Source organism: Echeneis naucrates, chromosome 9 (assembly GCF_900963305.1).
Source record: "Echeneis naucrates chromosome 9, fEcheNa1.1, whole genome shotgun sequence".
NCBI classification, from domain to species: Eukaryota; Metazoa; Chordata; class Actinopteri; order Carangiformes; family Echeneidae; genus Echeneis; species Echeneis naucrates.
Window position 1 is genome coordinate 8,554,163 of NC_042519.1, and position 15,732 is coordinate 8,569,894.

Here is a 15,732-nt window from a genome sequence, read left to right on the forward strand (position 1 = left end):
TGAAAAAGCTTGAAATAATGCAGAAAGCCTTGAGGGATTTTCAGAGGTCTAACAGGAACTCAGACTTATATACAGGCTCGGTATGTGCTCTACAATCAGTTTCCTGGAATGAGGCAACAGCTGGGGAATTTACCTCTAATGCATAGGTTTCATTTTCACACTGAAGATCAGATTTTACCTTTCCCACATCCTTCAGTTACACTTTAGTTTTGGTGAATGTGAAATGATGCACTTGACGAATTCTTGACGTATCAAATTAATTTATTGCAATGTGACTGGATATCCCGTTAACAAGGGCCCCCTCCTGCCTCTGATGCTGCTTGGCCCTTTTCATTGTTTAACTGGGGAGCTACCCCATCTCCACCCACACTACATATAGAGATTACATATCCACCATTGGAGATGTTAAAATTGATTTTCTTTTTGTACATTTATTTGGTAAATTCTCACTTTATAACTCGGTATATTATTATTTAATATCAAGAAGAAACTTAAATTAGGTTTTAAAATTTGCAGGCCTTGGCGTCTGTGCAGTGTGTATTTATTATATATAATCAAACACTTAAATGAGATTACAAATTTTAAAAGCAATACCCAAAATAGCGCTTGTCCCAATTGCTGTCTTAACTTATATCATATTAGATGTGCAATTGTTTTTAAAATCTAAATTGATATCAGATTTTCATGATGAGTCAAATTGTTTCTGGATAATTTCCATGTGCACCTACATCATCTAGAAAGTGTGGGCATAAAAATATTGACTCCCACTCAGCCCTAAATGATTTCAGGTGTATTTCTACAAGTTTTACACTTATCCCTAAGACCTGTTTATTCCAGATAAAAACATTTAGTTGCACCGAGAATGACACTTTTTCAACATGACTGTAATCTTCAGCCAGTTGAAAAATTTGCAAAAAGGTTCCCAGGATAGTGACTCAATTCAGACAGGAAAACTTTTCTGTGATGGATTCACAATATTCTCTAGTATGTTCTCATTTGCGCCATGCTGGCCTCACCCCAACCTCATATGTTTATGACAGTGAAAGTCTGAGATGAATAGCTGGGGATTTTCACAGTTTTAAAACCCATGTTTTTGCTCATCAACTCCACATTTGTTGTCAGCAACAGGAGCTAAAATTGCTCACAAAAGCACGCATTTCTACTTTTGGATGGAATGAATTATGAATACATTATCATTGCAATTCAAATTCACAACTCATCTGATCTATTTCTGCTATTATTGCTCATGGTTTATTTAATCCCGCGGTGTCAACATTTTAACTAGTTGCATGTGTGTATGCGTTTCTATGTGAAAATTTCTGCCTTGGTTTAATATCAAATTTCTCTCAATTTTTACAGATAATTTGGTTCACTGTCTCTTCTCAACAATGAAAAATGCTCATAAAGCAAAAGCAAGACTTGTTTTGTATCTGTTAAACAAACGAGAAAAAAAAAAACCCTGCAAGATTTGGGCAGTTAGTAGAATATTTGGTTATTCTGACATTTAAATGTTAATCATTTTTAAATGTCACACTCTATCCGCAACAGATGGAGGAATAGGGCATCCCCTTTTCAAATAGATCAAAAACATGTGGAGGAAACGTGGATAGTGTCGCGTGCAGCTTCATTGCTCATCTGTGTTTTTTTGCTATGAGATATGTGTAGATTTACATTATGGAACAACAAAAAGGGAAATTGGGGAAAATGCCATAACTTATAAATGTGATGTAGACAAAAATGATTCAAAAATACTAGCTCATGGGTTGTTTCTTTTGGTTTTAATACAAACAATGGTAAGTTGACCCCGGCGCTCTCCAAGGCCTCTGGTATGTGACCACAAGTAATATGAAATGTTAGCACAACGCCCTATGATTCATAACTGGCAGTAGTGGGATCGAGAAGACCGTTTTATATTCAGACATTGGCCAATCCCTCATGGAAAAAGCTGCTTCTGCATTGTCTTGCTGATATATTTTTAACCAATATATTTCAGGCAAAAGTCCACGGAACCATTTTAAAGAAGCAGAGAATCACTTCCTCCTTAAAATGTGAAGTCTTAAATCTCTGTAAGGGGCTGAAAACTTCCATTTCAATAGATGAGAGCTTTTTTGAGAAGGCGTTTACTCAGCTATTAGCCGTTATGAGTCGAAACTGCATCAGTGAATTCTACTCAAAGCACAGATAAACGAAATCAATATCCCCTTTTTTGGTAGCAGCTTTATTTGCTGTTTCCCATGGAGGACAGGCTCGAAAATAAACATGACGTACTTAATTGTAAATGATATAGACTGCACTTCTATGACACTAACATCACCATCAAATAAAATAGGTTTTCGTAGCGTACCAATGCTCTTATATATTGCTCCATGTCTGCTGTTTTACCTAATATTGTGTGTAAACTGAAAATAAATTAAGGGAAGTAAGATGCTTTCAAAACGCGAATTCATTGTGGCATTTAATACTTCATGTTTTACTTCTTAGAAAATACGGTGTGGTTGCAGGAAGTGTTGCCTCTTTTAAACACATTAATACTCACTTACCTTAATGCTAATTGAAAAGCACTTAAACAAAGCATTCAATAAAAATCAGCAATCCAAAGCCATTACTTTATTCACACATTCACCGTGTCGTTTTCCATCAGTCTATTTTTAAGGCACCAGTTCCCTAAAGATATTATATTACAACCCAGTCCCATATTTTACGCCATTGGCCTAACAGCATTGACTTATGGGAAGTGTTACTTAGTGTCAAGTGACATTTAAGAGTTTTAACCTTAATTCTGGGCATCAGCTGAATGTTTCTTTCACTTCCCCAAATTCAGTAATTTTAGCGATTTTGAACGCTGTGGGTGATCAGGCTTCAACAACAAACAGAAATACTCAATAATATTCTTTTTTATGTGAATTAATTATTATCTTTCTCTTATGCCTTTGCAGTGTCTTCAAACCCCCACTCACACCAACAGATGATTTAAAGGCACCGGTGGAACCTCAACGTGCCCGATAACATAAAAACTCTTCAGGGTTTGAACCCAGAACCTTGTTGCTGTAAGACCACTCGACCAATGTGCCACTCTGATCTTCATTTATATTTATTTACACAGGACCTTTACTAGCTTATTATAACATGGAAACTGTACAGTAGAAAGGAATTTCTAGTGTTCATCTTATTTTTGTTTTTATCTTATTTACTTACGATTATGCAATTTGTGATAAGGCACATAGAAATATCAGCGACATGATAGCAATGAACATTGGACTTCTGAGAAATGCAAAATGAAAGGTCACAGTTCTCTGTGTAGATTCATATTCAGTTGAAATTAGAGCCAACATTTGATCCAAAGTTTGGTTTTTCTTTTGTTTTTTTTTTCTGAAAGCCAGAAGATGAAACAGAGAGAACAGACAGACATTCTGAGAATCAAGTAAGAAAAACAAAAATCTCCCAGGCTCATTTGCTGTGGCGCCATCAGTCAACCAATGAAACCCTCCTGTGGAGACACCTTCCTATTTCGAGGTGTGGAGTTGAAGAGAGTACCACATGAGCTAATGTCACAACACACACTCAAGTCGGAGACTAGAAAACAGCTACTGGAAATGGGTGAGAATCATTTTTATCTTTGTTGACACAGATACTGTTCTGCTACAGGTTGAGTACTGTTTCAGTGAAGTTACACTTCACTTGGTGAATGTTAGCACTTTATATTACATCGTTTTCTACAAAATATGAAAAATTGTCTCCTTCTCAAAAGTTGATTTATATATATATATATATATATATATACACACACTACCAGTCAAAAGTTTGGACACACTTTCTCATAGTGCATCCAAACGTTTGACTGGTAGCGTATATATATATATATATATATATATATATTTAAAAAAAAAAATTCAATCAAAAGCTCAGGTTTGTATTTTAAAATAATACAACTTATCAACACAGTACTGCAAATGCAAGCTTTGAAACGTAGTTTAAACACCCCTATATCGTAACGGTTGTATGTTCAAAATTATATCTCAAAAACAAATTTCTTCAGCACATGAAATGGAGAAGTTAGAGGCTACTGAAAGCAGAATTAAAGGTTCAAGCCACAGCACAGGAAATAAGTGATCTCAAAAGCAAAGCATATTGGTTTTGCACACAAGTGATATCACTGTGGGTGGAGGGGCCATGGTGCAGTGAGTTTGTGAAGCATAATATTTCATTGTGTGATTCTTTGCAATTGATTATCGATCTTCGTCTTTTTTTCATTTTCTCTCCATGTACATAAAGATATATATAGACATTTAAAGAAATTTAAATCAGAAATAATATATCCAGTAATTCTCAACATATTATGCTCCTCTATTAATTCTAATATTACATGCTGCTTCCTTTTTAAATACTGCAGTTAAGATTTCACAATATCATACAGTGCAGCATAAAAGGGGTTCTGTTCATGAGCAGGAAGTGGTTTTGCAACCTGTGGTTTTATATCAGACTCAGTTAACAATATTCTTCAGATTCTTTTTGCTAAGCTTCACCTGATTACTGACTATTTGTATTGGAATCAGCTTTGGGACTGTATATGCGAGATGTGTTTTAATCTGCTTGGGCTGTGCATTGCTACAAGTTCATTTCTTCACTTTGCCACTCTGAATTGAAATATTAAAGATATTTAAGAGGCTGTTTCTCAGAGCAAAGTGGTAACTGCTTTGTCCCAATGTGTTTGTTTGAAGCTCAAGAGGACCAAAGTGAGACGTCACAACAAACGGCAGCCAGTGATGAAGAGAAGGGGGTTATGGACCAGGTACTTAACTTAACCCACTGTTGATGAAATGTCAGTTGGCTTTCTGGTATCAAGATGGGCAATTTCCATCAGTTACAGTTAATCAGTGACTTCAGACATGACTACTCAGAATGAGTTTGTGTTGTGTTTTCATTTCCCCTTTTTAGTGAATTTCAGATAGTGGCTTTCCTTTTTTTCTGTGCCGATTGTGTGGGCAGTGATGTTTCATCTTGATGGCAGATTGTGAAATGACTAACACAGAATAAGTGATTCTGCTTTGTATTCTGTCAGGGCTAAATGCACGCAAACCACAATATTTCACATCACAGTGAAACGGCAGGAGGTCTTCATAGCCACTATTCTTGTAACTGAAATGAGAAATACAATATGAGAAACACAAATTAGCTCATCAAATTTCCAAGACAAGTTAGTTGAAAGCCCGGTGGTTTCTGTGGTGACCTCTGGCCTGCCGATAGCATCGATCCAGTACACCACTGACATTCATTCTGAGAGTCACATATCAACACATTGACATCAACAGCACCCACATAGTTTTCCAAAAAAAAAAAAGAGAAAAAATCATCCAATGGAAATCAACTGAGTGTTTCACAACGATATTCTCTGTCTCGGGTAGAGTGAGCTCCACAGAAAGGAGGCTTCAGTACGTGGTTTGAGTGCAGACGTTTCCTGTAGGCAACCATTGATGCATAAACCTGAAAGTTTTGTGAATCAGACGAATGTGAACATATGACTGAAGTAAATAAGTAAATATCTGGGCGTGCCGGTGAATTTCTACACAACAGCCTAAGCTGTCATGCTCACATCACTGCAGATGCAACTTTGCACATTTATCAACCATCTGCTGTGCCGGAGATACAGGAAATTCAAATGAGCTTTGGGAAATGACATTTTCACACACACCTTCTTACGAACAAAACAGACAAAAAGAATACAAAAAAACGACTGTTCTCCCAGCAAAGACACAATAGCAGTGGAAAGTCAGAGGCTGGGAACAGCAGTGTGGAGCTGCTATGCTGTGACTCAATTGGGGCTATCTTGGTTGGAGACCTGCACCTTCACTATTACTCACTGTAAAAACGTACTTCTCGGAACCAGGAACCACACAGAGGAACTTGATTCAATATGAAACCGCTTTGAGCTGTTTTGTTGTACAATGACTGCCTCAGAGAAAAAAAAAACCTAGCATCAAAGTAAAATATTGACATTGTCTATCCCCATCTCTTGTTTTGACAGCCAATATATTGGAGCAAGACTTCTCTATTAATATTGCTCTTGCAGACTGATGCTTCTTTTCCACATGATGAAAGAATAGGACGGACTCTTCAGGTTTCATTTGTGTTGGAGGTTTTTTATTTTTTACATTTTTTTCAAAACTCAGAAAGAAAAAAAAGAAACCTGAAGAAACCTGTCCTCATCAACAGTTTGTGGTACCTTTACTCTTTTCTTATTGAAATCTTTGTAACTGAGGATTTCAATTCTCATTCTACCTTTAGCATTGCTTTCTTGCAAACCGCAAATTGTGACGTCACAAATTTCTTACACTGGAATTCTGGGTAGTCTTAATTCTAAGATTTACATGCTAACTTTTTGCAGTAAGTTCTGCAAAAATAAATCAAACATGCAAATTACATTTGGCTTTGCCGTTATCAATACTGGTTTATATTGCTCATAAAAATTCTTGTCATAATTCCTTCGTATGGCATATGTTTGTTTTTAAGATGACATTTGTGAAACAGGTGACTGACAACTGTAGACCAAAAACCCCACAAGTCTGCTGCTATCTCTCCCCAGACAGGATGTGTAGCGGTTATCTATTGAAAGTAGCGGTAAAACCCTACTCTGATTTTGATGTTTCACTTCAGCAATTGTGTCCCACGAGATGATTATGTGTGTCTTTTTCCCATCCATGGCAATACTGTCAACTGTAAAACATGGTTTCCGTTATAAGTGCAGTGGAGGCTGTCACATTTACGGAACACGCGCTAATGCATGTTCCCCCGTCTCTGCTGCAGGCTTCTCCTCCTGTCATTGAGATTCACGACTCCAACAATGAGTCTGAGGGAGAAGTGAGGCCCAGTCCAGTGCAGATGGAGGAGAAGGCTTTTGTGTCACGTCTGCACTCTTTTATGAAGGAAAAAGGCTCGCCCATAGAACGGATCCCACATCTGGGCTTCAAACAGAGTGAGTTTAACGTTCATTAGCAAACTACTTTCTGTTGAATAATAACAATGTTCACAAGCGTGTTTCTTTCCAACATCACAGTTAATCTTTGGAAGATCTACAAAGCTGTTGAGAAACGTGGGGGCTATAATACAGTAAGTTCTCGATCTTTGTTTGACTGTTGCTCTCAGTTCTCTGGCTTTGTGTGCTCGTTTCTCAGTGGAAAGCAAGTCATAGGCCAGGTGCTGCTGCATGGTGGTTTTTTACCACACTGGAGGACATTTAAGCCTCTGAGGTGTCAGTGCATCACTGTGTATTTAGCATTCCCTTTGAAGATGACGCTATACTGCCTGAGCATGCAACTGAAATAGCTGTAAAGCAGCCAAGGTAGCAAGCCCTCTCTTCTTCCCATCACCATGCACCTGGGTGTAAACACAACAATGTAAGCCACCGATGAATGAGTGTATTTTTAAAAAATGAAAAAGTCCTTTCATTTCTTAAATCCTGCAGTCATAGCATTTGAAGAGAAACCTGTCCTTCCTTAGAAACACTTCTAAAACTAGACCTGAAACCTAGTACAGTGGGGCCCAGGGACTTTGTTTTGGAACCTGCAGGGGCAGGGTAACTTTGCAACATGAACATCAAAATATATTACATTTTGAAATAATTATGAATGTACCTATAAACTTCAACAATGTTTCAGTGCAATTTCAGCCCAAATATTTTAAGCTGCCTTTCAGTTTGTATGAGTGGAAGAGACTGATAATTAGTTTTATGCATTACTGTGATAAAGCTTTGATTCCTCCTAAAACCAGTTACATCATGGAATTGAGCCATTTTAAATATGCATTATTTCCCATTGTATTAACCAACAGGTGACGGCACAGCGTCTTTGGAAAAAAGTGTATGATGAACTGGGAGGAAGTCCGGGTAGCACCAGTGCTGCCACTTGCACTCGCAGACACTATGAGAGGTGAGAATGAGTCTGTTTCCAACTCACCTGCTGAGTTGCTCAGCATATCAGACAAATCCCTAATCAGAAATGTGTTTCTCTAGGCTCGTGCTCCCTTTTGAAAGACACATAAAGGGAGAGGAAGACAAACCTCTGCCACCGAGCAAACCACGGAAGCCTTACAAGAGAAACTTGGATGGCAAGGTCAACAAAGCTGAGATGAAGAGGAAAAGGCACCAGTCGGCTAGAGACATGGAATCTGAGGTAACAAATATGTGTCTCTGATGGAAGGAGAGAAACATTCTCTTCACTTCACTGCAAATACATTTGTTTTGTTTGTTTTTTTTAAATGTCCCCTGTATCGTTTTATAGATCCTCCCCCAGAGGAGTCCAGAGGCTGTCTGCCAAAGTGCTGCTCTCTGGGCTACTACCTCTGACAGACACCATCCATCAGACAGCACTCAGCCAAGCAGAGCCCCCACCGATCTTTGTCATTCTCTATACCTGCTTCCGGTCCCCACATCCAACCCATGGACTACTCACTGCATCGCCACCCCAGCATCTGCTGCTGGAGAGGTCATCTCTCCTCTGGAGAAAAAAAAGCGAATGGCTCAGGCCAGTCTTAACTTGCCCCTGAGTCCACAGGGCGAAGATAAAGAAAGGCCCTCTGTCATCTGCTGCTCCCAGTCTCCAGTCCCGGCTTCTTCTAGCCAGAACTACAACTCCTCTGATGGCTCCCCATGTCCTCTGTCCTCCTCCTCTTCCCGCAGCCCTTCCCCTCTTTCTGTTTCATCAGAGGACGCTCCAGATGAGAGGGAAGATAAACCAGCATCAAGCTCAGAAGTGAGCCAAAATAATTCAAGCTCTGTTAAAAATACACCCAACTGTGAAGAGGACAAGAAGTCAGCAAGTTGTACTCAAATTTCCAAAGACTTTGCAGGAACAAATAAAGACATTTCTCTAAACAGCTCCCCATTGCTGACTGCTGACGCAATAAAAAGCCAATTTAAAGAATCTCCCTGGAAAGGGAGTGTCAAGTATGTCTCCCATCCTTACCACCCATCCTCCTCTTTCGCTGAGATTTCTAAGTGTGTTACATCTACCTCTAGTTTCACCAAGGTTATTCCAAAATCTGCGCAGCTTTTGAGGCCCGCCCCCATTCGACCAAGTTATAAAATGCACTCGAATAGGGGGCCACATCAGGATGACCCTCTGGCTTGTGCAAAGAAGCTGAACAACATGGCTCCCTGGCTTTATCAGACAGAGAAGAGGGAGAAATCCAGGACAATGCAACAAAAATGTCCTCCACCTCAGCAGAGTCTGCCGCATTCCTCTGTTCCTTTGCCAGTGTCGTGCATCCTATCAAGCTACGATAAGTCAGGGAGAGACTCTCGGCACCAGCCTTCATTGCAGCCTTTGTTTGTGCCCCACCGAATGAGATTACCTCAGTCCCAGCAAATGTACCGTCACGTTCCATGGGGTCCGACTCACTCTGCCCTCGTTGGGCCTACTGTTTACCCATATCCCTTCTCCGTTCCTCTGGTAAACCCCCAAACTGGATATACTCTACCTGCCATGAATTCCATTTATTATCATAAAATGTAATGATAAATTGGATTCATTCAGTGGGACAAACTGGTTACTTTGGTTACAGTAATTAACTGACTTTGACACCAAACACCAACACCAAGCAATGCTGATAAGAAAAGAAATTGGAACAGCAATGTTGAGAGGATTTAAATACATAGAAAAGATGTCAGCTAAACCAGTTGAACTGTCCACGTATGTTGAATCAGTATGATATTGTTTTGCCATGAACTAAACAATAATATATATACAAATCTGTGGTAAAGATAAATTTAAAGCGTTGACATAATGACCTTTGAATAGCTGTTTGCCCACAAAACTATATGTACAGTTAAATGAACAAGTTTTCATGTCATATGTTCATGAATATGATAAATTCACTGCATATTGCTCAAACCTATGTGGTTCAGTTAAAGAGAGAGAGAGGACAGATTATGTAAAAAACATAGTTCCTCCACTTTTTTCCTCAATTGCACAATCAATTCCTCGGTTTGGAAAGTTGAGAACTTGCTGTCCTGGTCATCATTGTACTGTCTTGTAAATTTTGTTGACAAATGCGATGAATACTGTGACTGTCTTCAGTGTTTTTTTTAAATATATATTTCATGCAAATACAACTGTCAGTCAAATGTATTTAAACAGAGAATGAATGAATTAATAATAATTCAAAAATACAAAAAATATAAAAATGTTTGGTTTTTTGCTCTTAATTATGTCAATGATTCTGGGGCTTTACTTTATTAGCTTTATCTTTTAATATATATATGTTGGTTTTATTAATTTGCCATCTGATTTATGAGTGAATGACAGCAGGTCACCAGCGAAAAGACATTTGTGAGCAAGTAGCATGATGGTGGAGGAGCAGCTTTGCCAGCTGGTCAAGTATACCGCATGGTCCCACGGCCCGAGTCAAGCCATCATATGCATGACAAAATTCTGGCTGTTACCCTCCTGTCTTTGCTGACATGTGTATCAAGAACTGCAGGTGCGGAAGTAACATCTGACAATCATGCTGTATATGAGCCAGACTTGGGCCGTGGGACCGGGGCATACAGTGGGCCAAAAGAAGCTCAAGTATCTGGCCCAAGTAGAGGCCAGATGTGTCTTGCTGTGTGGGAAGCTGTGGCTGCAACCGTGCAGGTTTTATGTAACACAGATAAGCCCAGAGGAAGCCACCGTGAGAACATATGCAATACCAAGCATCACTGCAGCAAAGTGGCAATGCCACAGCAGATGCAAGATTTTTACTTGTGAAAAATGATTGTGTGGCAAGAGCCGTAAATACAGAGACCAGATTCCCCTGAAAGCCAAAATGTGGCTAGAGACAGCTAGATGAAGCAAAAACAAATAACATTTCAGTTAAATTCACAGGAGCTGATGACTACCTTGTTTAGACTGATTTCTCAGTAAATGATGGTTTATTGGTGATAGTTACTGTATGTTCTTACATTGCCTGCAGCCAGGAGTTGGAAATTATCATATTTCACCAGCGCTTTTCCATTTGCTGAATTCTGTCTTTACTGAACTTCACTCCAGTGAAAAATACTTAAAATGCTTTCTAATGCATCCTCTAATGCTCATACTCATCTCCACCACTATTAGAGTGTCCTGCGTTGTTGTTGGCCGGTTCCTGTTGAAAAATGGCAGTGTGGAGACAGCATCAGGGGGCGGGGCGGGCTGTACGATCATGCCAATCAAACTGTGACGCAGAACTTTAACGCTGGTTAAGGACACGCCCACCCGCTACAAACAGCGGATGCACAACATGAAACATGGAGGAAAGGGAAGGAACTGCGGTCATAAAAAAAAGGAAATGCAGCTTCAACAAACAGTCTACCTGAGGGTAAAACCAGTGCGAGGCCATTACGCAAAAGAGAGACTACTATTTCCCTAAAGCCTACCATACAGTGTTAGCAGTAAGGTGAATAACCCCTGAGTCTGGACTCTCAGGAAGCCGAGCTACTAAAATATGGCACCTACGTCTTTTGATTATACACAACACAACACGAACTCTCGTCTCAGTGTCTGTAAACAAAATCATTTAACTGTATGATCCGTTTAGTGGGTGAACTCTGGAGCTACTAATATCTTTATACACTCATGGCCGTTAGTAACGCTGGACGAGTCTAGCCTTGAAAACAATACACAGGGCTAACTTCCACCAAGCTTTATCCCGCGAGACTTCAGTGTCAGTGGCGCCAATTGACAGACGCAGTAAAGACGCGCAGCATTGTCGAGAGTTTCTGCGTCTCTGGAAAATAAAACGTTGTAGTTTGTTATGTAGTTCAGTTGGGACGTAAAAAAAAAAAAACACGCGTCAGTTTGACTCGTTTTGTCGCGTCGCGAAGAGGAAAGAAAAGAAAAGATGTCGGACACTTTGTTTGACGACGGCAGCGAGCAGGATGACATCCAGGAGGACGTCATGACTCCGGCCGAGCTCATCGCCAAACTAGAAGAAGTGAGCAACAGATGGCGATGTTAGCGATGACACGTCCCCGCAGAGGTCCGGAGGTCTCATGGGTCTCACGTGTCTCATGTGCCTTGTGTGTTGTTGGTCGCAGGCCTGGCTGAATGAGAAGTTTTCCCCGGAGCTGCTGGAGAGCAGGTCGGAGGTGGTGGAGTGTGTGATGGAGCAGCTGACTCACATGGTGAGCGTGGCGGGGAGCACCTTCTGGTCCGTGGGCCGGACCGGGTGTTTGTTCCGAAACCTCATTTGTAAATCTAACCGAGCAGCGCAGACACGCTGCAGGAGATCAGCCCACGACTGATCGGACTGAGCCGTGAGCTAAATTCAGATTTAACCCCGGCTTTTCGGTCCTATGACTGAGGTTCTTCCCCGGGGGTAAATCCCCGTGGGTAACTTCTGCTGAACCTGCCCCGGAGCAACTTCAGATGGTGAGATCAAAACCTGTCAATAGCCAAACTACTGACGGATCAGATTACTGGGAATATCTCAGTCTTCGTTGCATTTGTATTTCCCCAAAAGGAGAAATCATTATTTACCAGAGACTGTAAATAAAGATGGGCTCTGAGGCTGTAAAGAGAAGACAAAGCTGCAATCATTACACTTTCGGTCTACCTCCTGACTATCAGTGGCGGCTCCATTGCTCACAAAAACAAAGCAGGTTGTATTGAAGTCTATGAGGAAATGGCCCCACCTCTTACTTTTTTCATTTGCTCACTAAACTATCCTAATGAGTTTATGGTTCAGATCTCCAGTTTCAAGTCTTCAGTTAAACATGATGTTCCTTCTTTAAAATAATGGCCCCATCTAGAGGTAAATCTTCAGTAGCTGTACACATTGGCATGCAAATATGTTTGTAATGAAGCTTTAGTTCATGTCATTTTTTTCCATAACCTACCTATATATTTTTTTATGTGAGTGATTTGTGGATTGCGTGTCTGTTATATGGGGGTGCTTTGTAGATTTCTTGATTAAACTACTGGATCTCTTAAATTTCCTCTGGGATTAATAATGTTTCTATCTGTCTATCAAATATAAAATTCCTCTTTTTGCACTGAGGAGAAAAATTTGTGTGAAAATGTTTACTTTGCTGCAAAATTTATTCAAAATTTAAGTAGTAACATTAAGGGTGGAACCTGCCATCTCTCAATGTCAGCTGGGATCGGCTCCAACCCCTCTGTAACTCTTACAGATGGGCAGTATACATATTAGATGGGACAATCTTTTCTGGTCACTGAATAGTTCTCACACTGGTGGTGTGACCTATCGACAGGAAGCCAACTTGCAGCGGGTGAAGAAAGGGGATGCAAAGGCCAGCGTCCATCGCATGGAAATAGACAGGATCCGCTTTGTTCTCAGCAGTTACCTGCGTTCTCGTCTGCAGAAGGTCGGTGAGGTCAACAAGTAGAATAAAGTTTTCATTTCAGTGAGGAGTTGCTTTCAAACTTCCTGATTTTTGTTTGGTTTTGTCTAGATTGAAAAGTTTTTCCCACACGTCTTGGAGAGAGAAAAGTCTCGAGGCGACAGCTATCCCTCTCTGCTGTCACCTGAGGAGTTTGCTTTTGCCAAAGAGTGAGTTTGGATTAATAAGTTCAGCACTGTTTGTTTAGACTGCTTCTCTTTTTGTGTTTAAAAACCTGTGTTTGTCTGGCCTACAGGTATCATGCTAACACTGAAAGCTATCTAAAGGCTGTGGCCCTGAAGCGCATGCCCCCCAACCTACAGACAGTCGATATGCTCAAAGCAGGTAAAGTCTCTTCTAGTCTTGCCTCATAATCTCTCCTTCCTTGTGTTTGTTGTTAAATGACTGAAACCCAAAGTCATGGGCATGCACCAGCAGATGGTGGCTTTTGCTTTGACATTTTCACTGAGTGTGCCACTAAAATCCCAGGTATTCTAATGTAATTCCAGTTCCTGAACCCTGCTTAGACTCTTTTGTGTTTCTACGTGTGAAGGAGAGGCAGGAAAACATCTTGGTTGAGCCTGAAACAGATGATCAGAGGTACTTAACTCATCAAATTGTCACTTGATATGTTGTCAGTGTTTTCAAAACTCAGTAGGTGGCAGTGTTACCCTCACAGACCAGATTCAGACCTGTGTTTTCTGCATGGATACTAAAACAACTGATATTGTCTCTGCTGTCCCTTCACCAGAGAGTATGTTGTGGACCTTGAAGAGGGCTCACAGCATCTAATGCGATATCGAACCATAGCACCACTTGTTTCAAGTGGAGCTGTACAGTTAATTTGATCATAGAGGTAAGTAAGAATGAGGTTCTGTGTGTCAACTCTCCCATGAACTCAGTGCTGCCCTCACAGCTCCTTGTACAGACATCAGCTAATTTATTTCTGCAGATCTTACATAAGCTACTGCCTGGCAGTGACATCTGGATGTATTTTTAGCTCTCGCTCATTTTATTTTTTGCATTGCTCATTGTCTCTTGGCAACAGATTATGACAGAAAGGTAACACAATAGGTTTACAATACAATAGACTAAACCATAGTGTACAATCAAATACAGCTGATGCAGTGTGTTTCATATCTTACAGATCTGTATGTGGTTTTGGATGGCTCCAGGATCAGATTGTAAACTGCATGGGCACAGTTTTCAGTGCAGAGTCTTAATAAGGGATCTGCAATTTAACCTGCAGAGAGCATATCAGGAAATGCATCACGTGTGTCAGAACTGAGGACTTCATTGCTGGCTGCAGCGGTGACATGTTGACATGGTACTGATGGTACCGTGACTTCAAGCTATCTAAGACAGCGTAACTGTCTCTACTGATGAGAAGTGAAGGCTGTGAATGAACCAAGCTAGCATCTGCAGTGCTCTGGTGTTATTTTTGGACTCATTTGTTTTGTTTTGTTTTTTTTTGCTTTTTCATTGTTGTTTTTTATAATCATGTTACAACATAAGTTTGGTTATATAATGTGTTATAATGAATGCTGTTGTTCAGCTTTGTGGGACTGTTTGTAAGGCTCCAATATGCCAATTTATCATTCCAGATGACTGGACCACTGGCCAAGTGCAATTTCATCACTACACTTGGCATCACAAGGTGCAGATGTGCATTTGTGGACATATATAAAAGACAGTTTGAATTTTTTCTCTCTCTCTTTTAGCAAAAGGTAAACATGAAATATTACAAATTCAGATATTGTTGTGTATCTCTCCACCTTGAGTACAAAAATTGATTTCTTCTGTTCTTTAACAAAACTCGTGTTCACCAGTTTGAATTTTCTTTTGATTGTATGTTTTTAGTTTCCCCCTCAGGATATATGGAGCATTGTGTGTTATGTAAGTGTTTCTGAGGGAGCAAGCGGTGCATTATCAGAAACAAGTATAATCAGAGTTGATGAATGAAATTGAAATGAAAATAAGATTCCCTCACATATTGAAAATGTGCAGCAGAAAATAAAACGTTAAACGAGTACAAATGATTATGAGCGTTTAAGTGTTATTAATCACAGCATTCAGCTTCATAATTTAACCTCTCAGGGCTCTGTGTTTAGCTGCATGCAATTGCAGAAGTTGAATCTTAACCATTGCGGCTTCTTCCACACTAACATTCTGAAGTGCTCAAAATGCAGACGAGCCAGACATCTAAATCCATCTTTTTAAGAGCGTATGACGTGTTTCATGTAACTCAATATGTATACACGTCCTGTGCTTGATTCTTGAGCGTCTTCCCAGACTAGATGACTGGCATGCTGAGAAGTGTCACATGCTTTGGGATAGAGGCCCTGTATCCAGGCTGATCCATGTCCATTGACAGGTCT

General features: G+C 40.1%; 2 protein-coding genes across 4 annotated transcripts; both read left to right on the forward strand.

The window, feature by feature from the left end:
• Nucleotides 1–2,935: 2,935 nt before the first annotated feature.
• arid5a (AT-rich interactive domain 5A) lies at nucleotides 2,936–10,153 on the forward strand. 2 transcript variants are annotated; one of them, XM_029510743.1, is made up of 8 exons: nucleotides 2,936–3,047; nucleotides 3,381–3,597; nucleotides 4,719–4,789; nucleotides 6,802–6,970; nucleotides 7,052–7,104; nucleotides 7,825–7,922; nucleotides 8,006–8,165; nucleotides 8,274–10,153. In XM_029510743.1, exons 2-8 carry the CDS (start codon nucleotides 3,477–3,479, stop codon nucleotides 9,504–9,506), a joined length of 1,905 nt encoding a protein of 634 aa, XP_029366603.1. In that variant the 5' UTR covers nucleotides 2,936–3,047; nucleotides 3,381–3,476; the 3' UTR covers nucleotides 9,507–10,153. The 2 variants fall into 2 exon arrangements, with proteins under 2 accessions (XP_029366603.1, XP_029366604.1); XM_029510744.1 differs by having other exon boundaries at nucleotides 2,948–3,047; nucleotides 3,377–3,597.
• A 1,510-nt stretch (nucleotides 10,154–11,663) lies between these two features.
• Nucleotides 11,664–15,384, forward strand: gins4 (GINS complex subunit 4 (Sld5 homolog)). 2 transcript variants are annotated; one of them, XM_029510984.1, is made up of 8 exons: nucleotides 11,664–11,946; nucleotides 12,050–12,136; nucleotides 13,226–13,339; nucleotides 13,427–13,524; nucleotides 13,611–13,699; nucleotides 13,864–13,954; nucleotides 14,106–14,210; nucleotides 14,959–15,384. In XM_029510984.1, exons 1-7 carry the CDS (start codon nucleotides 11,854–11,856, stop codon nucleotides 14,200–14,202), a joined length of 669 nt encoding a protein of 222 aa, XP_029366844.1. In that variant the 5' UTR covers nucleotides 11,664–11,853; the 3' UTR covers nucleotides 14,203–14,210; nucleotides 14,959–15,384. The 2 variants fall into 2 exon arrangements, with proteins under 2 accessions (XP_029366844.1, XP_029366843.1); XM_029510983.1 differs by having other exon boundaries at nucleotides 11,665–11,946; nucleotides 14,502–15,384.
• Nucleotides 15,385–15,732: the final 348 nt, after the last annotated feature.

Coding starts and splice junctions, on each gene's coding strand:
- arid5a (XM_029510743.1), top strand. CDS start 3,477: ATGAAACCCTCCTGTGGAGACACCTTCCTATTTCGAGGTGTGGAGTTG. Junction 3,598..4,718: donor AAAACAGCTACTGGAAATGG/GTGAGAATCATT, acceptor GTTTGTTTGAAG/CTCAAGAGGACCAAAGTGAG. Junction 8,166..8,273: donor CTAGAGACATGGAATCTGAG/GTAACAAATATG, acceptor ATCGTTTTATAG/ATCCTCCCCCAGAGGAGTCC.
- gins4 (XM_029510984.1), top strand. CDS start 11,854: ATGTCGGACACTTTGTTTGACGACGGCAGCGAGCAGGATGACATCCAG. Junction 12,137..13,225: donor TGGAGCAGCTGACTCACATG/GTGAGCGTGGCG, acceptor ACCTATCGACAG/GAAGCCAACTTGCAGCGGGT. Junction 13,955..14,105: donor CCTGAAACAGATGATCAGAG/GTACTTAACTCA, acceptor TCCCTTCACCAG/AGAGTATGTTGTGGACCTTG.